This window comes from Phyllobates terribilis, unplaced genomic scaffold (genome assembly GCF_046119375.1).
Source record: "Phyllobates terribilis strain yellow unplaced genomic scaffold, ASM4611937v1 Scaffold_1__5_contigs__length_1240528914, whole genome shotgun sequence".
In the NCBI taxonomy this organism is placed as follows: domain Eukaryota; kingdom Metazoa; phylum Chordata; class Amphibia; order Anura; family Dendrobatidae; genus Phyllobates; species Phyllobates terribilis.
In genome coordinates, this window is record NW_027362761.1 from 109,697,882 (window position 1) to 109,721,751 (window position 23,870).

The window sequence follows — 23,870 nt, forward strand, 5'->3', positions numbered from 1 at the left end:
CATACCGGACTATCATGAATGTAACCCTCACAGGTAAGTGTAGATGTGGCGCCTGGCAACCCTGTAAGACCCGATCACATTTATGCTGCACAGTGAATGCCATAAAAACAAATTGCAATTAACCATGCTGAACGTGTTTCCACTAAGAGATGGAGAGACATGTTTGATAAATATTAAGTTTGGGTCCCATCAAAGAAAGGTACACCTTGTCACAGCTGGTGGGCTCTCATGAATTGGGCAATTTATACGTGAAGTACTTTCATTTTAGGAGTATATTCCATATAGCAGTAATGCAGTCCAAATTTCATATACTCAATATCTTAGCACTTATGAGTGCATAATATACAAAAAAGCATACAGCAGCACTCTTAACAGCTTACACCTGTTCACACTTTGGAGGTAATGTTCAGTGGGTTTGTGTAATGTACATGTTTCCTGACAAAAAAAAAGTGTATGTATATTTTATATATATTTTAATTAGATAAAAAACCCTGTAGCCAGTGTGAAAATTGCAAGACAACTTTTTACAGCATGACATGTGAAGGGCAGAACCCATGTTGGGTTTCATCAACACGTCTGTGGTGCACATATGTAATGTATCTGTTTTTTTCACATATACAGCATGTACAGATTATAATCTATGGTGCTATTCACATGTCCATGCAAAACACGTGGCATGTCTTTTTTTTTTTCTCAGCACGGGTGACCAGAGCCAATACAAGTCAATGGGTACATGAAAAACACAGCACACAAACTGGATCCATGTGCCCTCGATATTTAACATCGCAAAGTATAGGGGACGCTTTGTAATTTTATTTCTTTATCCGTGAAAAAAACTGACGCACTACCGTTTATTCACGCATGTGTTTAAATGAGGCCTATCTATAGAGTTATTACTGGTATCCTTAATTATTTTAATAAAAGCTCTATAGCTTCAGAAATGTGGAAATTTACCAGCTATGTTGCTACTAAAAGTTTGTCCAAATACACAACAAAGTTACCTGTCACTATATAATATTTTGATTGGATAAGATTTGGCAACCAAGCATTTTCTGTAACATTCTAGTACCCGTCTACTGGTTGGTTGTTCACTCTTTTGCAGTGGTGTTGGCTGATATTTCATTTACATTTTCTCCCATTGAGAACTGCCTGCACACCAGATGGGTCTCTTTCCAGTAACCACCACCAAAAAGATAGAAAGTCACAAACAATATCCTATTAACATAACTGCTGGTCCACGAGATTAGTCTAGATTCTTCCTTTAAGTAGATGGTTTTTAAAAAATACACAAATGGGTCATTTACAAGAAAAGTTCTTTATTTAAACCATGAGCGTTTACTTCTGGCTGGATTCAGATTTGGATGTGGAGGCTCTCAGAGATGAAAGTCTACGTCTCTTGGCAATCTTCTCCTGGCGCTTCTCCTTTGCTTCCTAAATAAAAGCAATGAAAATGTATGTAAAAATGTTTATACTAAATATGAAATAATTACAAATTCTGAAGGCTTTTCAACTGAAATGAACATACCTTTGTTCTCTTAGCCAACAGCTTAGCATATTCTGCTGCCTGATCCTTGTTTTTCTGAGTACGCTGCTTCTTCAGGGCAATACGTCTACGCTTGTGCTGAAGAACTCTTGGAGTCACAAGACGCTGGATCTTAGGGGCCTTGGTTCGGGACTTCTTGCCTATTAACACAAAATATCATGTTACACAATACAAGAACTTACTCTTACAGTACAATCGTTTGCCCAATGATCATTCACAAGAAATATGTTGCTTAGTTCAGAATTTTTCGTCTTCTGTTCAGATTTTTTTTTGACTAGCCAATTCTTGTCTGACCTACATCTCTACCTATCAGAGGACTGTAAAATACAATTTGCTTTTAGTGTAGTCTAACAATATACAGCCATATCATCTGACTCATTTTAACAGGTTTCAAGACTGTTCAAAGAATTCCCTACTAGGATAGTTATTTTTTCCCCAAATCTTATGGCAGAAAACACTGGTCGTTTACAATGTCCCACTCTTTTCCCCTCGAACAACTGTAATGCCTACCCAAGACAGAACCTTTACGCATTAAAGGAGTTCTTCCCTTTGGACGAATCTTAAATTACAAGAGCCCTTTGGCAATACGCTAATCACAAAGTGCCACGTTTCCTCGGGCAGCCTTAGGCTGTAGTTACATGCGTCAATTTTGTGTGAACCACCTGAAATTAAATCACATCTTGTATTTATCGTCTGCTTTCTATGAGCTACGCTCAGAATGTCTCCCATACACTACAAGAAGAGATCCTGCTCCCCTACACAGACAAGCAGCAGCATGGAGGATAGTATTCAGCAGTACAACGCTGTGGGGTGAGGTAATAGAGCAGTTAGTACAAGCATCATCATCATCAATGTTTCTCCCATTCCCCAGTCACTCTGAAATCTCATCTCTCAGCAAATTGATAATCTGTCATGTCTTCAACAATGAAGACTAATTTAACCAGTGAGAAGTCAGTGACCAGTGCACGAGGCAGGAAAAGGAAAGCGGTAATAACTGGAAAAAGGGAATATCTCTGTAATAAGAAAATTTGTAAAGTCCTATCACCACTTCTACAACCAAACGCTAGAAGAAAAAAAGGGTGCTTACAACCAAAGTGGAGCCATGTAATTTACAACAGCAGCCGCATTGAAAAGCTTGCACAACACCGGGGAAGGGGGACCCGAACCATCTACTTCCTAGTGCTGGCAGGCTGAAATTTTTCCAAGCCTACAGATAGCAATAGTTTATCTATTTACTACACACAATAGTCAAAAGGTCATGCAGGTACTCCACAAGCATTAACCCCTTCACGACACATGACTTCTATTTACATCATATGTCTCGTCTCTGACTAATGATGGCTCACACGCTGAGCCCACATCTTTACCGACACGACGGCTGATTTTAAATTAGCCATCATGTGCCTATGACAGCGGCAGGCAGCCATTAACCTGTTAAATCCCAATGTCAATCTCTGACAGCGGGACTTAACACACTCAGAGGCATGTATCGTTCCACACTCACATCGACGTGCCCGTGACAAGATACAGGGTGCTGATGGGTTGTCACGATAGCCGGGGGTCTGCTGATGACCTGTCATTACGATCCTCCTGTGAACACCAGCCCGTGGCCGGCGTTCATAGGAGATCGTGAGTTCTGCTACACATAGTAGTGCTTCAGCATTGCCATGTATAGCACAAGCAATCGGACATTTGCAACTTGAAGTCCCCTAAGGGCACTATTAACTAAAAGAAAAAGTTGTTGTTTTTTTTTTGTTTGTTTTTATGAAGAGTTCAAATCACCCCCCAGTTGCTCCATTGAAAATACAATGCCCCATATCCCGAAAACGCTACGGGTCTCAGAAAATGGTGACAAAAAGCAAAAAATTTTTCATACAAATTTCAGATTTTTTTTTTCACCACTTAAATGGGAAAAAAAACCTATACATGTTTTGTATCTGCACACTCATATCGACCTGGAGAATCCTATTGCCAGGTCAGTTTTACAATATAGTGAAAAGGGTAAACAATTTTGGAATTGCAATTTTACAGCACTTGGAATTTTTTCCCCTTTTGCCAGTACACTATATGGTATAATGAATCATTCAAAAGTACAACTTGCCTCGCAAAAAAGACAGGCCCTCATAGGCTATATTGACGGGAAAATAAAATAAAAAAAAAAAAAAAAAAAAAAAAAACGACAAGGCTCCTGTAGGAAGAGGAGGGAAAAAGAAACAGAAAATGGCCTGGCCGTAAAGGGGTTAAGCACTAGTTGGTGCGAATGATTTGCAGGACTCGGTCCAGTGGCCACATTAGTAATTTGTGGCCGTTGGACGGGAGCATTCGCACCGCCATTTATCTGATGGCATCCCCACCTCCCCTTGATTATTAGGCCTGGTGCAATGTCATCGTTACAGCGAGACAGGCTGGCTAACCAACAGAGCCACGGATGCCGGCAGGTAGGAGGAGGTTCACTGGGCTTCCATATGGCAGTCACAGATACCCACCTGGTTGCAGGAATGGGTCAAGCGATTCAATTCGCACCCTCTCTAATTATTCTTACTAATGATCAGACTGTAAGCTTCTGAAAGCACACCACATTTACCTTCTTTAGTAAGAGGCTTCCTGACCACATACTGGCGCACATCGTCTTCTTTAGACAGGTTGAAGAGCTTGCGGATTTTGCTGGCCCTTTTTGGACCCAGGCGACGAGGAACAGTGTTGTCAGTAAGGCCGGGAATATCTTTTTCACCTGCAGAAAAAAAACAAAAAAACATATCGCTTTTTATGAAGTAAATTGCATTTAACAACACTTTGCCACTAATGCGATCTAAATTCCATATATTTAATGTTTGCATACATTACAAAAGAGGAGCTGGATTGAAACCATTATTGGATCCAGTCTTGAGAACAAAATCCTTTAGGACAGGTTTCTATGCATCACAATATGCCAGAGGCCAAGCCAGCTTTTAGCATTAAAACGAAATTAAGTCATGCTCCAAGTTTGGAGATGGTCATCATAAAATAAAGAAATCTGCTAATTTTCAGGCAGATAAAATGCATAAATTAGAGAGCAAAATATTATCTAGGCAGTCAACAGCTATCAATGTAGGTCCGGTTTACAGGCAGGATTCTAAGAAAAGCTCAATGTGGGGAAAAAACAGATTGCATGTCTACAGTCACACATGACAAATGTAGATTATCATTGTGGAATTTATCCCATGGGAACAACTATCCAGTCCGATCACTGGAGGTGACCTATGGGAGCAGATACTGGCTGAGCTACGCCGTTTCTGCAATTCCCATAGAAATAAACAGGATTACAGGAGAAGCACAGCACTCTTGCCCATATCCATCATTTCTCCTCCTGTGAATTGGAGAAGAAAGTGTGACCCAGTGGCAAAAAAGTGAGGGCGAGACAGCTCCTTGCAGCAACACATCACAACTTTCTGAAATACTATTAAGCTTCTGGTATTAAATGGACACTGGTCATGATTTTCTGTGCCTCTGGACATTCACTTTAAGGGTTCAGTAGTGCACTCCCAACTCCATTACAGGGATCCTTGATTAGGTTTAAAGGAAATCTGTCAGCAGATTTTTGCTACCTCATCTGAGAGCGGTATGATGTAGTAATAGACCCTTATTCCAGCGATGTATCACTTAGTTTACTGGGAGCAGCAGTTGTGACAATCAGTTTTGAAATATAGCAGAGCTCAGAAAGCTAAAGCTAACCCCACCCACACCACAGTTTTCTGTGTACATTGTCTATTGACAGTGAGCTGCTTATCATGAGGGGGCGTGACTGACCACTTAGCTGAGGCAGTGATAAAACATTCATTGTATGGAAACAACAGAACATAGCCTAATAAATGATGTATCTGAAATCAGTCTCTACCTCATGCTGTCCTCATATTAAATAGCAAAAACCATCTGTAAAATGGGAGGATTCAGCTACAAACACTGATGAAAGCACACAGTGTATGTACAGCAGATTCCGTGGTATAGGGGCACATTTGCAATTTTAAAGATATTAGATTTACAGGTAAAAAAGGCTTATTTATGGGGAGGTGGTCACTGAACAATAGTAGATTAGTAGTTTAATATAGCAATACATATAACACAGAAGTGGGACACTGACTAAATTTCTAAGACTAAATCTTAGGGAGATTCTTCACTAGTAACGTCTGATAGCATTGCACATATCTACTGGGAAAAAACCCAAAACATCCAAGTGGTAAGTGGGCTACATGGCCAACTCATTCAAGTGAAATCGCAACTGACATACAGGCGCTGAGTATGTGCCTTATACATCCAAAATCTTTATTATAACTTTTCTAGCATATTCTCTTTGCTGCGTTTCAAGTCAGACTTGTAGTCAGATGACTGATCTGATGGCTCATTAACTAACCTCAGATCGTGCACACCTAGCTAGCTATTAAAAAGGCATCATGTACACCAATGCTCACACTGATAGAAAGGCTTGTGAGCAGGGCCCTCACTCCTCATGGTGTGTGCTGAACTATGTGTTAAGGCCCCGTCACGCTAAGCGATGCAGCAGCGATCCCGACAACGATACGACCTGTCAGGGATCGTTGCTGCATCGCTAATACATCGCTGGTGAGCTGTCAAACAGGCAGGCTCACCAGCGATGAGGGGAGCAGCGATATCGTGGAAAGAATCGTTCCACGATGTCCTGCTCCCGTTACCAGCCTGCTGCAAGCAGGAGCAGGCTGGTAACTATGGTAAACATCGGGTTACTAAGTGCGCGTGTGCCCCTAGTAACCCGCTGTTTACCATGGATACCACTCTGTTACGGTGCGCTGGAGCCTCCGCGCACCGTAGCAGAGTGGTATCCATGGTAAACAGCAGGTTACTAAGTGCGCGCGTGCCCCTAGTAACCCGATATTTACCATGGTTACCAGCCAGATCGTTGGTCCCGCTGGTCACACACAGCGATGTGTGCTGGCCAGCGGGAGGCCAACGACCAAAAAATGGTCCAGGACACTTTGCAACGATCAGCGACCTCACAGCAGGGGCCTGATCGTTGCAAAGTGTCACACATAACAACATCGCTGGTGAGGTCGCTGGTGAGTCACCAAAACCGTGACTCAGCAGCGATATCGCTAGCGATATCGCTATGTGAGACGGGGGCTTTACTCTAATGTCTTATCTTGTCCCCTCTGAATTGTAAAGTGCTGCAGAATATGTTGGCGCTGTAAGGACGGCACTACATTTACAGATAGAACATGGGCTTCACCTTTTGGCAGCATTCACACTGCACATTTCAGGCATTAGAATAAGTTGGCCCATGGATATTTTGAGGCTGTGTGCCCACTATGCGTTTAAGCGTTTCCCCAGTGGCAATTCCGCTGCAGAAACGCTTAAAAAACGCTTGGTAGAAGGTCTGCCATGTTCCATAATGATAATCCGCATGTGCTGTGCACATGCTGCAGAAATTTCCACTGAGGATTATCATTGTGGAAAAATCCTCAGCACTACCAATTATTTTGTGGAAACGCAGTGATTTGGCCGCCATTGACTTGCATTGAATCGCTTAATATCCGCAAGACTACATGTGCACATGCGGATATTAACCCCTTAAGCCCCGAGGGTGGTTTGCACATTAATGACTGGGCCAATTTTTTCAATTCTGACCACTGTCACTTTATGAGGTAATTACTCTGGAACGCTTCAACGGATCCCCCTGATTCTGAGATTGTTTTTTCGTGACATATTGTACTTCATGATTGTGGTAAAATTTATTCGATATCACTTGCGTTTATTTGTGAAAAAAACGGAAATTTGGCGAAAATTTTGAAAATTTTGCAATTTTCAAAATTTGAATTTTTATGCCCTTAAATCAGAGACATGTCACACAAAAGATTTAATAAATAACATTTCCCACATGTCTACTTTACATCAGCACAATTTTGGAATCAAAATTTTTTTTTGTTAGGGAGCTATAAGGGTTAAAAGTTGACCAGCGATTTCTCATTTTTCCAAGAAAATTTACAAAACCATTTTTTTAGGGACCACATCACATTTGAAGTCACTTTGAGAGGTCTTTATGACAGAAAATACCCAAAAGTGACACCATTCTAAAAACTGCACCACTCAAGGTGCTCAAAACCACATTCAAGAACTTTATTAACCCTTCAGGTGCTTCACAGGAATTTTTTGAATGTGGAAGAAAAAAATGAACATTTAACTTTTTTCAGAAAAATGTTACTTTAGACCCAATTTTTTTTATTTTCACAGAGGTAACAAGAAAAAATGGACCCCAAAATTTGTTGTGCAATTTCCCCTGGGCACGCAGATACCCAATATGTGGGGAAAAAACACTGTTTGGGCGCACGGCAGGGCTCGGAAGGGAAGGAGCGCCATTTGACTTTTTGATTGTAAAATTTGCTTGAATAATTAGCGGACGCCATGTTGTGTTTGGAGAGCCCCTGTGTGCCCAAACATTGGAGCTCCCCCACAAGTGACCCCATTTTGGAAACTAGACCCCCCAAGGCACCTATCTAGATGCATAGTAAGCACTTGGAACCCCCAGGTGCTTCACAAATTGATTCGTAAAAATGAAAAAGTGAAAAAAAAAAACACTTTTTCATTTTTATGAATCAATTTGTGAAGCACCTGGGGGTTCCAAGTGCTCACTATGCATCTAGATAGGTGCCTTGGGGGGTCTAGTTTCCAAAATGGGGTCACTTGTGGGAGAGCTCCAATGTTTGGGCACACAGGGACTCTCCAAATGCAACATGGTATCCGCTAACAAATTGAATGGAAAATCGGCTCAAATTGTTAGCGGACACCAAGTTGCGTTTGGAGAGCCCCTGTGTGCCCAAACTTTGGAGCTCCCCCACAAGTGACCCCATTTTGGAAACTAGACACCCCAAGGCACCTAGTTTCCAAAATGGGGTCACTTGTGGGGGAGCTCCAATGTTTGTGCACGCAGTAGCTCTCCAAACGCAACATGGCGTCCACTAACAATTTGAGCCGATTTTCCATTCAATTTGTTAGCGGACACCATGTCGCTTTGGAGAGCCCGTGATGTGCCTAAACAGTGGAGCTTCCCCACAAGTGACCCCATTTTGGAAACTATACCCCTCAAGGATTTTATTAAGGTGTATAGTGAACATTTTGAACCCAGAGGTACGACACAGAATTTGTTACATTAGGTCATCATATTGAATAAGTTGTCATTAGTCTTGAGCGCAAGTGCTCGCTACTGGAGTTTGCATCGGGTACTCAGGTATGCACCATGTACAGCGTGTGCTCGAGTGACATGCTCGAGTCCCTGCTCCGCAGTTTTTTTGGCCGCGAAGCATATGGGGCAGAGACTCGAGCATGTCACTCAAATACCCACGATACTCAATGCATACCAGAGCACCCGATGCAAACTCAAGTAGCGAGCACTTGCGCTCAACACTAGTCGCCATATCGTCATCTTTTTTCTTACTTTTGAAAAAAATCCCAACCCCAGCACAACCCCTAACCCCAGCACAACCCCTAACCCTAGAGTTTATTTTTGACGCCGTTCCTCGTGCGGTATAAGTGATTAGACGACTTTATTCTTCGGGTCGGTGTGATTACAGCAATACCAGAATCAAATGGGGTTTTTATGACTGACAGCTGTCACACACAAAAAGACGCATTTTTTGTAAAATCTAGTTTTTGCATCGCCATATTTTGAGAGCTATAATTTTTCCAGATTTTGGCAGACAGTCATGTGAGGGCTCGTTTTTTGCGGGATGACTTGACGTTGTTATTGGTGCCATTTTCAGGCACGTGACATTTTTTGATCGCTTTCTATTCCGATTTTTGGGAGGCAGAATAAACAAAAAACAACAATTCAGGAATTTTTTTTTTTTTTTTTTATTCTGTTCTGCGTGTGGTAAAAGTGATAAGGCAGCTTTATTCTTCAGGTCAGCACGTTTACAGCGGTACCACATTTATATCGTTTTTCTATGTTTCACACTTTTACATAATAAAAGCAATTTTATAGAAAAAAATATTTTTTAGCATAGCTTTATTCTGAGAGCTATAACTTTTTTATTTTTCGGCTGATGGAGCTGTATGTCAGCTTGTTTTTTGCGGGACGAGATGACGTTTTCAGCGGAACCATTTTTATTTATATTCGTCTTTTTGATCGCGTGTTATTCCATTTTTTATTTGGCGGTATGGTGATAAAGCATTGTTTTTTGCTTCGTTTTTTTTTTTTTTTTTTTTACCGTGTTCACTGAAGGGGTTAACTAGTGGGACAGTTTTATAGGTCAGGTTGTTCCGGACGCGGCGATACCAAATATGCGTACTTTTATTGTTTGTTTTTTTTATAATAATATTTATTGATGGGTACATTATATTTTTATTTTTGGTGGATTATTTTATTTATTTATTTTTTATATTTTTGCAATTTTTTTTTTTTCACTTACTGACAGTTTTTATACTTTATTACTTTGTCCCACTATGGGACTTTCACTTTTTTTTCTCTGATAGCCTGCATGGCACAGGAATGCAGCACCATCCCTGTGTCATACAGGCTATCAGCGCTGCAGTGAGAAGATTGTTTGGAGATGCACTGCGCATGTCCAAACAATCTTCCTGCTGTCTGGTGACCCGGATGTTGTCATGACGACATCGGGTCGTCATGGCAACACCTGGGAAGCCTTTGCAGACAGCGCTGGAAGCCGGAAGAGGAGGTGAGTATCGCCGATCACCTCCCCTTGCCCCCGCAATGCTGCGATCGGCTTCGATCACAGCGGTTAATGGGCTGGGAGTGGTGCAGGACCGCTCGCTCCCTGCACATTGTCACAGCTGACACCCGATACTATCAGCTGACACCCGGCGCCGATCGCGCCCGCACAGCCTGTGTGCGCGCGCGCGATGACGTACTAATACGGGTCTGGCTCTTAAGTCCCAGGGCACAGACGCGTATTAGTACGTTAGATGTTATTAAGGGGTTAAGCAATCAATGTGAGGATGGTACCTGGGTCTGGAGAAGAGGAGACCTTCATCCAAACCCGGGTACCATAGTACCGGTAAATAAAATAAAAAAAATAAATAAAAACCACATTATACTCACCTTCCAATGTCCCACGGTCTTCTATCCGGTACGTCTTGGCTCGCGATGGAGTACAAGGACCTTCCATGACGTCATTCAGTCATGTGACAGGTCACGCGACCGCTGAGGTCGGCGGTCGCGTGACCTGTCACATGACTAAATGACATCATGGAAGGTCCTTTTACACGACTGAGAGACACTGGGATGACCGGAGAAGGAGACCGGGGACCATCGGAAGGCGAGTATAATGGGTTTTTTTTTTACAATTTTTATTCTTTTTTTTAACTAAATTGGTCACACTATATATGCCGGTTGCATGGATTTATATAGTGTGACCAAGTTGTCAAGCACTTTCCAAGTGATGCTAAAATCGCTTGGAAAGTGCTTGACAACCCGCATATGAAATCGCATGCTAAAAACACTTCACAAACGCTTGTCCCTGGCAGGAAAAATGCATGTACAATCCGCATGTACAATCCGCATGCATTTTTTCTGCCAGGGAGATGCAGAAACACTCAGGAAAAATCCGCGGCATTTCTGCATCGTGGGCACATAGCCTAATAAAAAAAAAAAAAAATTGTTTCATTTTGCCATACTTTCCTTAGTTGTTTAGAAAAAGGGAGTGGTTAGTTTACTAGTAAAATCAGCCACTTAGCTTACACTTTAAACTTGCGGTATTTTTACAAGGAGTAAATATAATGCACATGTTTAGCTGTACGGCATGCTCAATGAATCAAGCGCCGGTTTGTCGCTGACCAAAATCTTAAAAGGGCATAAAAATTATCATTGTTTGGCAGTGTATTCTCTGCTGAAGAATGGACATGGGGCATGAACAATCCCCCTTCTGGTCATTGCTGCATATTAATGAAGTAAACTAAACAAGTGCTGAACAACTTATACCGCCAATGCGGTGTATAATGTATACCCATTATGGGTAATCTCACAGGCCAATACAAACTGGATGCACACACAACAATCATTAATACGATCGTTCTGTCCCCATAAAGCATACATGATGACAGCAATTTATCTCCTGCCTATATGTGGCAAAACACTGCCAGCAATGAGTTTGAAAAGGGTTGTGTCCCCTTTCCAAGGAGCTTTTCCTATAAGATCCATTGGTAATAAGAAACAAACAAGCTGTGCTTTACAGTGCTGGACCTATGCAGAGTAAGTAAACCAAAGTTTGTGTTTTTTTATTACTAACATATTATAAGAAACTTTTCTGAAAAGGAACAACCTTTTCCATGGCCCACACCAATAAGCCAATCGAGCAAAATGCTTGTTTGATGACATCTTTACACAGGCTGATGATTGGGAAGAAGTCTTCTTACTGGCCTGGGTAAATGGATGTTTAGACTGCAGGGCCAATAAGCATTCATATACCCACATCAAAACAGTTAGAAAAAAGCCAACATCTCAGAGATGCTCAGCACAAAAGGCCATTCACAAGCTCAGTATTTGATCAGTTTTTTACATCAGTATTTGTAGCCAAAACCAGGAGTGGGTGATAAATGCAGAATTGGTGACTTGTTTCTATTATACTTTTCCTCTGATTGTTCCTCATCTGGTTTTGGCTACAAATACTGATGTACAATGCTGACCAAATACTGAACGTGACCTTATAAACATTGCAGCCATAACTCACCTTTCCTGACAATAACCAAGTTCAACACGCTCAAGTTGGCATCCACAATACAGCCACGGACAGACTTGCGTTTGCGCTCGCCAGTCCTCCTGGGGCGGTAGCAGGAGTGACCCTTGCTGAGAAGAAGGCGGACACGTCCATGAGTGAGGACCCCCTGTTTCATGGGGAATCCTTGCTTGTCATTTCCTCCGCTGATGCGCACCACATATCCCTGTGTAAGAACATAGAAAGTCATTTCCACTTTTCACAGTCTCCACAAAACTCTGCACAGCAATGCCACATCCCAGACAGCTGCCTTACCTTCCATTCATCACCCAAGGGGTCAGCAGCGACCTCAGTGGCCATACGCTTTTCATAGAAAGTCCGCAGTTTGCGCTCATCGTCCACTTCAATGAGCTTCTGGCAGCCAGTAGCTGGGAAGGAAATATTGAGCTGCAAACAGAAGAAATACCATTACAGACTGGTACAGCATTTAATGGAGCTTTACAATGCAAGAACCACCAACTTGGCATGTACATATAAGATTAGGTGAGGTGGGAAAAGCAGAGCAATGCCATGAAGAGGAAAGCTTTACAGCAGGCAATATACTTCAGGAGAGCGGGCATGGCGGACATTGGAACACTATCAATGGAGAGAAGGCTACACTACACCATGGAGGGGCCTGAATCAGTATATGGAAACAGCACTGTCATCAGCAGCTGAGAGCTGGAATAGCAGTGGCAGACATCAGAACACGGCCATGGAGGGGCCTGGATCAGTATAGAGAGAGCAGGCATAGCAACTCTGCCCATGAAGAGAAGGCTACACTACACCATGGAGGGGCCTGGATCAGTATAGAGAGAGCAGGCATAGCAACTCTGCCCATGAAGAGAAGGCTACACTACACCATGGAGGGGCCTGGATCAGTATAGAGAGAGCAGGCATAGCAACTCTGCCCATGAAGAGAAGGCTACACTACACCATGGAGGGGCCTGGATCAGTATATGGGAGCAGCAGAGAGCAGGCACAGCACTGGATCAGACTATGGGGGCAGCACTGGATCAGACTATGGGGGCAGCACTGGATCAGACTATGGGGGCAGCACTGGATCAGACTATGGGGGCAGCACTGGATCAGACTATGGGGGCAGCACTGGATCAGACTATGGGGGCAGCACTGGATCAGACTATGGGGGCAGCACTGGATCAGACTATGGGGGCAGCACTGGATCAGACTATGGGGGCAGCACTGGATCAGACTATGGGGGCAGCACTGGATCAGACTATGGGGGCAGCACTGGATCAGACTATGGGGGCAGCACTGGATCAGACTATGGGGGCAGCACTGGATCAGACTATGGGGGCAGCACTGGATCAGACTATGGGGGCAGCACTGGATCAGACTATGGGGGCAGCACTGGATCAGACTATGGGGGCAGCACTGGATCAGACTATGGGGGCAGCACTGGATCAGACTATGGGGGCAGCACTGGATCAGACTATGGGGGCAGCACTGGATCAGACTATGGGGGCAGCACTGGATCAGACTATGGGGGCAGCACTGGATCAGACTATGGGGGCAGCACTGGATCAGACTATGGGGGCAGCACTGGATCAGACTATGGGGGCAGCACTGGATCAGACTATGGGGGCAGCACTGGATCAGACTATGGGGGCAGCACTGGATCAGACTATGGGGGCAGCACTGGATCAGACTATGGGGGCAGCACTGGATCAGACTATGGGGGCAGCACTGGATCAGACTATGGGGGCAGCACTGGATCAGACTATGGGGGCAGCACTGGATCAGACTATGGGGGCAGCACTGGATCAGACTATGGGGGCAGCACTGGATCAGACTATGGGGGCAGCACTGGATCAGACTATGGGGGCAGCACTGGATCAGACTATGGGGGCAGCACTGGATCAGACTATGGGGGCAGCACTGGATCAGACTATGGGGGCAGCACTGGATCAGACTATGGGGGCAGCACTGGATCAGACTATGGGGGCAGCACTGGATCAGACTATGGGGGCAGCACTGGATCAGACTATGGGGGCAGCACTGGATCAGACTATGGGGGCAGCACTGGATCAGACTATGGGGGCAGCACTGGATCAGACTATGGGGGCAGCACTGGATCAGACTATGGGGGCAGCACTGGATCAGACTATGGGGGCAGCACTGGATCAGACTATGGGGGCAGCACTGGATCAGACTATGGGGGCAGCACTGGATCAGCACAGCAGACATAGGAGCTCTGCCCATGGAGGAGCCTGGATCAGTATACGGGAGCAGCTCTCCCATCAGCTCCTCAGGAACACACACTGCCCGGCGGGTCTCTGCACACAGGCACCATCCGCCGTGGTCACAGCCACAACACCACACACGTATAGGCGGCCGCCATGTCTCCCCTGCTCGCAGCCGCCAATCTCTCGTCAATCCGCTGCCATCTGGCTCCTGCCAACCATGAAACCATGCTCTTCCACCATCGCCAGGGTCCCCACACGCCATACTCTGCTACAAGGGGGATATCTGCCCAGAGAAGCTTAGTTTAAGGGCTCATTTCTCAGCTCACCTTCATGACTGCCAACCAGTCTGCCTGACGTCCCCACCGGAAAGAGGCCGAGCTTCCGTGCAGTGATCTCACATAGAGGAGGGAGGAAGAGAGCGTCGTGACGTCACGAGAAAGCATCTACATGCTAACGCGCCATCTGGTGGCGGGCGGCCAGTATGGCTGCTTCTCCTTGCTGAGTATGATCATCTCTGCAGCTGTGTCCCACGTGATGCGGCCAGTATGTGACCGTACACATTGCATAGACTCCTCACACGCTCCACTGACTATTCTTGTACAACCTTAACTCCATGCTGTCAGGAAGGCGCGATAGCAAATCTTGGGGCCCCTGTGCAAGAAATGTGTCTGGGCCCCCCTCCTTTTGTGGCAACAAAACTATATGTAATACAATTTAACACAGTGCCCTCTCTTGTTCCTTACATATAGGATTCTCTTGTTATTTTTGTTATTTATAGCCCCCTGTCTTTTTTTTATAGCGTCCTCTCTTCTAGATATAGATTGAAATGACGGCTGATGGAGCATGGTAAAGCTTCTTTCCTGATGGAGGCGCTGATGGACTGGTCTTCTGGTCACCGCCTGCTCCATCAGCAGTCATTATATATCTAACAAAAGACGACTGTAATAAAGAGAGGGCGCTGTGAATAACAAAAATAACAAGAATATGCTATGTAAGGGACGGTGCTGTATAACTGTATAACAAGAGACAATACTACATAATAATGGGACGACCAGGGCTGCCACTAGGAACTTCAGGGCCCCATACTGGCAAAATTTCCGGGCCACCTTGAGGCTATGTGCCCACGTTGCATTTATGAAGCAGAAAATTTCTGCTTCATTTCTGCAAGTCCTCTCCCGGAAAAACGCATGCGGAATTCCGCACGCGTTTATCGCGCGTTTATCACGCGTTTTCCACATGCGGAATTGCCTTGCGTTTTTTATGCATTGGACAAAGGCAATTCTGCTTGCGGAAACGCAAAATTAAATGACATGCTGCGGATTTTTGAACGCAGCATAAACGCTGCGGAAAAATCCGCAGCATGTGCATAGAACTTGCGGAATCCCATTGGGGACCATGGGGTGCGGGTTACCAAGCGTTTTACAAGCGTTTCCGCTGCGGAAATTCCGCATCAAAAACGCTTGAAAAACGCTACGTGGGCACACAGCCTGAGACTCGGCCCAGGCTCCACCCCAGCTCCGTCTCCACCCCTCGTACCTTCCACAGTCCCACCGCCCACTCTTATAAAAACTCCATTCTGCACCACGTCCTCACCAATCACATATTAACAGTTACCATCGAACACCATATCACACACACAGCCAGCAGCTTTTGTTTTGGCCAAAAGATTTTTTAAGCCGCTACCAGGACAAGGAGACTTTTCTGGCCAGGCCCTACTCTACTCTAACCTATTAAACATTTCTTAAAATATCCAATACTCTTTTTAGTTATATTTTTATTTATTTTTCTTTAAGGAAATGTGTCACACACATTTTTTAAAATGACCAATAATACTATATACAAGGGACAAATACCGTCACACCATGGCTGGACCACATATTACCACCACATAGTGACCGAATATTACCACAAACAAGGGAGAAATACCGCCACACCATGACCAGACCACATATTACCATCACATAGTGACCGAATAATACCACATACAAGGGAGAAATACCATCACACCATGGCCGGACAAGATATTACCACTAGTGATGAGCGAGTATGCTCGCGTGTTTTCCAGGTATCTTCAGTGTGCTCAGGTGTTATGTTTTTGTCACTCAGTGCTCATGATTTGCAACTGTTTGACAGATTTAATACATGTGAGGAATGCCTGTTTCTTAGGCATTAGTTATTTAGTTATCTAGAGCATCAATTCATCATTAGCTCTCCCCATCCCAATTCAGCATGTGCTGTCCCCCACCCCCAGTTTATCATGTGCTCTCCCCACCCTCCCATCCCCAGTTTATCATGTGCTCTCCCCACCCCCCACTCCCAGTTCATCATGTGCTCTCCCCACCCCCCACTCCCAGTTCAACATTACATCTCCCACTCCCAGTTCATCATTAGACCTCCCCACCTCGTTCATCATGTGCTGTCCCCCAAGATGACTTAATTCTATTAAAAGAAAAAAAGTTTTCATACTTACCTCTTATACAATCCCTGCAGCTCCACTTCTAGACTGGTAATATCCTTGCGCTCGATGCCGGCGAGTACGCGATCACGTTATCACGTACGCGCCGTCTCCAACGCATCACGGAAGGGGAGGAGGGACTCCCTTGGAGCTGCACGGCCATTCAGTTTTGACGGCCGTGCAGCTCCAAGGCTCCCTGCGCGGAGGAGACGTACGCTGACAGCGGCGGCATGCAGGTACACGATAAAAACAGAGAATCAAGAGGTCAGACAGACTCTCTGAGACCATCAGCTTGGAAGCATGGATTTAACCGAAGAGACACAGATTTGGATTCTACATGATTCTAGTCTAAGGCTATATAGCCCTGATTGTTTGGAGTTGCCAGGAGGGACCCACCGGTCGCCTGGAACTCATGGAGACATTCGGAGAAGCCAGATTAGGACCCGCCGGTCATCTGGCCCCATGGAAACTCTCAGAGGCCAGGGTGGGATCCTCGGGTGTCCTGGCCTTGTACCTCGATGGACTGCTAGCTTCCTAAGCTTGCCGCTACCTTCTCTCTGTGGGGGCCCGCCAGAAGCAGCGGGCCACTGGTTGAGGTGGTTGGCCCTGGAAGTCCCAAAGTCGCAGCTGTTCTATCCCAGGGGGCGGAGCGGAAGGGTGAGACTGTGTAATGTTGTACCATCTTGGGTATTTGCTGGGACTGTTCTATGTGTTTATTGTCTGCTTTGTGGTTCAATAAAGTATTGCCACGCTGTTTTACCCTCACCCTATGTTGTCCTAGTAGTATTGTGCCCACAGAAGACCCCGGGTCTTCATAATATATATAATATATTTTTTGCCTAAAATACAAAGGAAATATGTCATCTTTAACTTTAGGCTTTTTAGAGATCATTTCATCTTCAACTTGCTTACCTGTTCACAATAACAGTCATTTTAACCAGGGGTTCCCAAACTTTTACATGCCACTGTATAGGTGACATCTCTGATTGAGTAGTTTCTTTCTTTTCGTCTCCATATTGACCAGATGCCATGATGACTTTTCTCATCCATAGCTCTTCTCTGCAGACTTTTCACTTCATCGGTCTCCTGCAGCACATCCCCACACAGTGGCGTTAAAAATAAAAGTGTTATTAAAATGCCCTCTGCATCAAAAATATCTGTCCATACTATGCCCTAAATAAGCATCCTATGGGATATGGCCTCGACATTATCTACCTGTCCACAACCATCCCACTGTCTGCCATAATAAGCTATAACCTCCACACCATTCCCCATTATGGACCACAGCCTATACCATAGCTGTCCCCTCTCCACTGTTTTCCCTTAGACTCTCTATGTCTCTACACTGTCCCCCGCCATGCTAACCTCTCTCCATACTGTGCCCACATTTCACGCTGCCCCCTCTCCATATACATTCTGTACCCCCTCTTCACACTATGCCCTCATACTGCCCACCATTTTGTTCTCTCCAAACTGTACTCCTACACAGTATGATGATCACCACTGCCGCCCATACAGTATGCCCACAACAGCCCCCAAATATACACTGTGATGTCCACCACAGCCCCCTATTCAGTATGATGTCCACTACAGCCCCTCATTATATAGTATGGTCACCAGCACAGCCCTCTATATACCGTAAAACGTTCCCCACAGTCTCCCATATAATATAATGTCCCCTACAGACCCTCTTGTAATGTCCCCACAGCCAGCCCCTCGTAATGTCCCCACAGTCAGCCCCTCTTGTAATGTCCCCACAAGCAGCCGCTCATAGTGTCCCTACAGGCAGTCCCTCATAGTTTCCCCACATCCAGACCCTCATAATGTCCCCACATCCAGCCCCTCATAATGTCCCCACAGCCAGTACCTATTGTGATAGCCTCCATTTATTGGCAAAGTTAAGTAAGAAAAATAAAAAAGCTTATACTCTCCTAACCCAGGCTCCCCGTCCAGGGCAGCTCCGTTTCCTCTTCTGTCTGGTGTGGCAGTGGGCGCTGGACGGAGCGATGACTTCACTGCATAACGCCATCTGACGTCCCCTGCGTGCGCCGTCTCCAACAGGGCGCAGGCTAGAAGTGGCCTGCGTTCTGCTGGAGTTACTGGCAGAGCAGAGAGCAGATTACACCTCCTCGCCTCTTTTCAAGGCGGCAGTCACAGCAATTGTAGTTGCCTCTTACAGACGCGAATACAATTGGATACAGGGGGATTAGCGACAGCCAGAGCGCAGGCAAAGAGAAGGGTGAGTGGCGTCAGTGACTGACACTGCTCCCCTGTGTGCCTGCGCCCCGACCGTCACTGTGCTGAATTCCTGCAGCCGGAGAAAGGAGCCAGGAGGCCTCAGGCATTCAGCCATGTCTTTTTTTCCCCAAAGGAAAAAAAAGGAGGCAGGAGGTCCATAAAGTTCAATCTTTCTCCACCAATTATACATTCTTTGTCACTAAATATATATGTATATCCCACAATGCCATTTCTGCTGACGACAGCATCCAGCCCTTTTTTAAAAACTGTTATGATGTCTGCCATTACTACCTCTTGTGGTAGGGCATTCCACAGTCTGACTGCTCTGACTGTAAAGAACCCTTTCCCGTTTAGATGCCGGAATCACCTTTCTTCCACCCTTAGTGAGTGCCACCTGGCCCTTTGTAAGGTCTTTGGAAGGAATAAGTCATGTGCTAGTCCTTTGTATTGACCACACATGTATTTATACATATACATTTATATTTATACATATACAGGTGCATCTCACTAAATTAGAATATCATCAAAAAGTTAATTTATTTCAGTTCTTCAATACAAAAAGTGAAACTCATATATTATATAGAGTCATTACAGACAGAGTGATCTAATTCAAGTGTTTATTTGTGTTAATGTTGATGATTATGGCTTATAGCCAATGAAAACACAAAAGTCATTATCTCAGTAAATTAGAATACTTTATAACAACAGCTTGAAAAATTATTTTAAAATCCGAAATGTTGGCCTACTGAAATGTATGTTCAGTAAATGCACTCAATACTTGGTCGGGGCTCCTTTTGCATCAATTACTGCATCAATGTGGCGTGGCATGGAGGCGATCAACCTGTGGCACTGCTGAGGTGTTATGGAAGCCCAGGTTGCTTTGATAGCAGCCTTCAGCTCGTCTGCATTGTTGGGTCTGATGTCTCTCATCTTCCTCTTGACAATAGCCCATAGATTCTCTATGGGGTTAATGTCAGGCGAGTTTGCTGGCCAGTCAAGCACAGTGATACTGTTGTTTGTAAACCAGGTATTGGTACTTTTGTCAGTGTGGACAGGTGCCAAGTCCTGCTGGAAAATGGAATTTCCATCTCCAAAAAGCTGGTCGGCAAAGGGAAGCATGAAGTGCTCTAAAATTTCCTGTCCCGATAGACGGCTGCGCTGACTTTGGTTTTGATAAAACACAGTGGACCTACACCAGCAGATGACATGGCACCCCAAACCATCACTGATTGTGGAAACTTCACACTAGACCTCAAGCAGCTTGGATTGTGTGCCTCTCCACTCTGGGACCTTGATTTCCAAATAAAAATTGGAACTCTGGGACCTTGTGAAGTGTGTCAATGACTGCCTTCTGGACATCTGTCAAGTCAGCAGTCTTCCCCATGATTGTGGAGCCTACTGAAACAGACTAAGGCTATGTGCGCACGATGCGTATTTGAAGCAAATGCATGCAGATTTTACATGCGTTTTTTGACGCGTTTTTGATGCGTTTTTTACATGCATTTTTGTACATTAATGAATACTTTTTGGAGCTAAATAAAGTTATTTGGTGGGACATTGCTTAAACCCTTGGATTACCATAAGAGCTGGGGTGAGTATATTGGTTCATTTAAATGATTAAAGAATGTGTCTGTTGTATTTCAAATAAAGTGTTTACATTGTGTCTGTGTGTTTATTTAACTCTTTGCTTTACTTTGATTAAGTTTGGTCATGAAAAGGTCTGATTGACACCTTGACATAACCAAACAAAAGAGCTAGGTGTCAGCTAGTCCCATTCACCCAATCTTCATTAGCATTTCTATTCATGTAATTTATGCGCCTGCTGTGAGCTGCTATTTTTAGCCTGGGAAGGTGCCATTAGGCAAACATGGTCCCTGGCCAATATTAATAGCTCACAGCTGGTTTGTTAGCCCCTACATCCCCCCGATCAGCACTCAGCAGCACTTTGGACACAACATATTTTTGTCGCATCCAAAATGCGGTGTTCTAATGCCACACATTTGTTGTCGGTACATGTGAATCCACCGCATATAATGACACTTCAATCGTTCAAAATCTGCAGCGTAGACTAGCATGTCCACTACAGAAATTGACATGCTGACATGGTGAGTTTGGGTACGTGGCCACGGTCAGGATCCGCTGCAGGTTTGACGCTGCGTTTATACAGCGTCAAAACCGCAGCATCCAGATGTTACGGAATAGTGGATGGGATCTCTAGAAATCCCATGTCCACTATGCGTGCATCAGAGGCTGCGAATCACCCGAGGACACTGTCATGCAGCACGTCTTTCAGGACCGCAGCTTGTGAAATTGTCTTGTGGAGTTGCTAGTCTGCGCAACAGAAATTTGACCACTATAAAGTATTGAATTTGGTAAATCCGCCGCGAAAACGCATCAAAAACGCTACGTGTGCACATAGCCTAAGGGACCTTTTTAAACACCTAGGAAGCCTTTGCAGGTGTTTTTTGTTAATTATTTTAATTTACTGAGATAATGACTTTTGTGTTTTCATTGGCTGTAAGCCATAATCCTCAACATTAACAGAAATAAACACTTGAAATAGATCACTCTGTTTGTAATGACTCTATATAATATGAGTTTCACTTTTTGTATTGAAGAATTTAAATAAATTAACTTTTTGATGATATTCTAATTTAGTGAGATGCACCTGTAAATGATATCTCCTCTGAGTCGTCTTTTTTCTAAACTAAACAAGACCAACTTTTCCAACCTCTCATCATATGAGAGGCCTTCCATCCCTTGTAATAATCTAGTTGCATGTCTTTGAAGTGACTCTAACTTCCGAATATCCTTTTTAAAATGTGGAGCCCAAGACTGGATCCCATATTCTAGATGTGGACTTACAAGTGATTTATAGAGGCGAAACAATACATTGGGATCATGGGATTTTATCTTTCTTTTTATACACCCTAAAATTTTGATTGTTTTTGCAGCTGCTGGTTGACATTGAGTACTACTTCTCAGCTTGCTTGTTAACAGAACACGCAAGTCCTTCTGTTCTGTAGTTCCGAGTATACTACCATTTAATGTTTATGCAGAAATGGGATTACTCCATCCTAGGTGCATTACTCTGCATTTATCAACATTAAACCTCATATGCCAAGTGTTTGTCCATTTAGACTTCTTATCCAGATCGTTTTGTAATATTGTACTGTCAAGTTCAGTTTTATCCTACATAGTTTGATGTCATCAGCAAATACTGACATTTTACTCTGAATCCCATCCACAAGGGATAAAGAGATTAAAAAGAATTAGTCCTAGCACAGATTCTTGCCGTACCCCATTGCTGACTATATCCCATTTAGAGAATGTACCATTTATGACGACTCTTTGTTTCTTGCCTTTTAAGGTACTTTCACGTTGCGTTTAGGCACCTGTTCAGTGGCTCACGCTGGGGCTTAAGTCTGAACCCCCCGCAAAACGGGATTCGGACGTATGCGCCGTCGGGGCCATAGACTATAGTGGTGCTGACAGAGCTCGTACACATGTACTCCTACTGGAGGCAGATACTCAGACGTAGTAAACTTCGTCTGGGTGTCCGCCTCCAGTTGGTGTATACGCCCGAAAATGTATTTTAGGGGCTTTATTTGTTTACTGATGGTGGTTTTGCCCCTGTATTAATGTAGATCTTGTAATCTTTAATCTATTAGACTTAATACCAGGTTATAGGGTCAGTGTGCTGGACTCAAAATACCGTTGTCTGAATGAGCCCAAATTTGTCAGCCGAACAAATGTTTGACTAAAGCCCCCATGCACTATTGACAGCTGTCCGATTATTCGGCTGGCTGCTATCTCCTTCGACTTTTCCATAGACAGTAGCGTTTGCTCTGTCCAGCACTCCCATGTTCTTTGTTATAGAGCTGCTGTCAGACATATCTGGTGGCAGGTTATCCCTTAAAGAACAAAAGTATCTGGTTTCCAAAATCAGACATGCCGGATCTTTATCTCCCCCAACAATCATCAGGCCGAGGCACCCATACACATTAGACTGTCAGACGAACCTGTAAATATTGATCTTTTTTGACATTTTTTGTCCAATGGCTTTTTATTTAGAATGGTCCGTTCACTTTTTTTTAACTGACGCGCCCCTGGGCCTGTGTCGCGCTGCGTTGCGCACGCGGGAGCTTACCCGGAGCCGGATCTCTTGAGGGTTGTAGTCTCGTGGCGGTGATCCGGTCCGTGCCCAGGGAGTCAGACTAAGTGGCGCTGTATCAGCGGTAGATGTTGGACGACTACGCCACCCGTTGAGTACAGCTAAGGAGCTGCTGCTGCAGGGCAGACCGCTGAGGCCGGTGGTAGGATTGTGCAGCGTGATAGCATAACCCCCAACGGGAGGGGTATGGCCTCAGGGCAGCCGACGTGGACGATGGGGGTAGCAGGAACCACTCGGAGACGGTACGGTGTAGTTCAGGGTCTTTACTGGTGACAAAGATAGACCCTCCCGGAGTACTGGCTAGCGATTGGGGCCTGGTCAGTCCTTGAGCAGATGGGATCTCCCCTGGCCAGGCGGAGTTGTAGGCCTCCCAAACTGACTGTACTCTTCTGGCTACCTTGCTAGAGGCGGGTATAAGTAGCCCACGTCCCTGAGTGTACCGTGTGGTGCTCACCCGTATGGCCGGTGACTCGGGGCCTTCTAGTAGCTTCCGCTCCACGACGGCGGTGCTGGTCCCACGCGTGTGACCGTGCCTTCGGGT

General features: G+C 44.7%; 1 protein-coding gene across 1 annotated transcript; it reads right to left on the minus strand.

The window, feature by feature from the left end:
• Positions 1–1,299: 1,299 nt before the first annotated feature.
• RPS6 (ribosomal protein S6) lies at positions 1,300–14,917 on the minus strand. The gene is made up of 6 exons (XM_073665884.1): positions 14,789–14,917; positions 12,532–12,663; positions 12,232–12,442; positions 4,128–4,274; positions 1,526–1,683; positions 1,300–1,431 (listed from the first exon to the last, which is right to left on the minus strand). Exons 1-6 carry the CDS (start codon positions 14,903–14,905, stop codon positions 1,336–1,338), a joined length of 861 nt encoding a protein of 286 aa, XP_073521985.1. The 5' UTR covers positions 14,906–14,917; the 3' UTR covers positions 1,300–1,335.
• Positions 14,918–23,870: the final 8,953 nt, after the last annotated feature.

Coding starts and splice junctions, on each gene's coding strand:
- RPS6 (XM_073665884.1), bottom strand. CDS start 14,905: ATGCTTTCTCGTGACGTCACGACGCTCTCTTCCTCCCTCCTCTATGTG. Junction 1,684..4,127: donor GAAGCCTCTTACTAAAGAAG/GTAAATGTGGTG, acceptor TTGTGTTAATAG/GCAAGAAGTCCCGAACCAAG. Junction 1,432..1,525: donor TGTTGGCTAAGAGAACAAAG/GTATGTTCATTT, acceptor GCTTTTATTTAG/GAAGCAAAGGAGAAGCGCCA.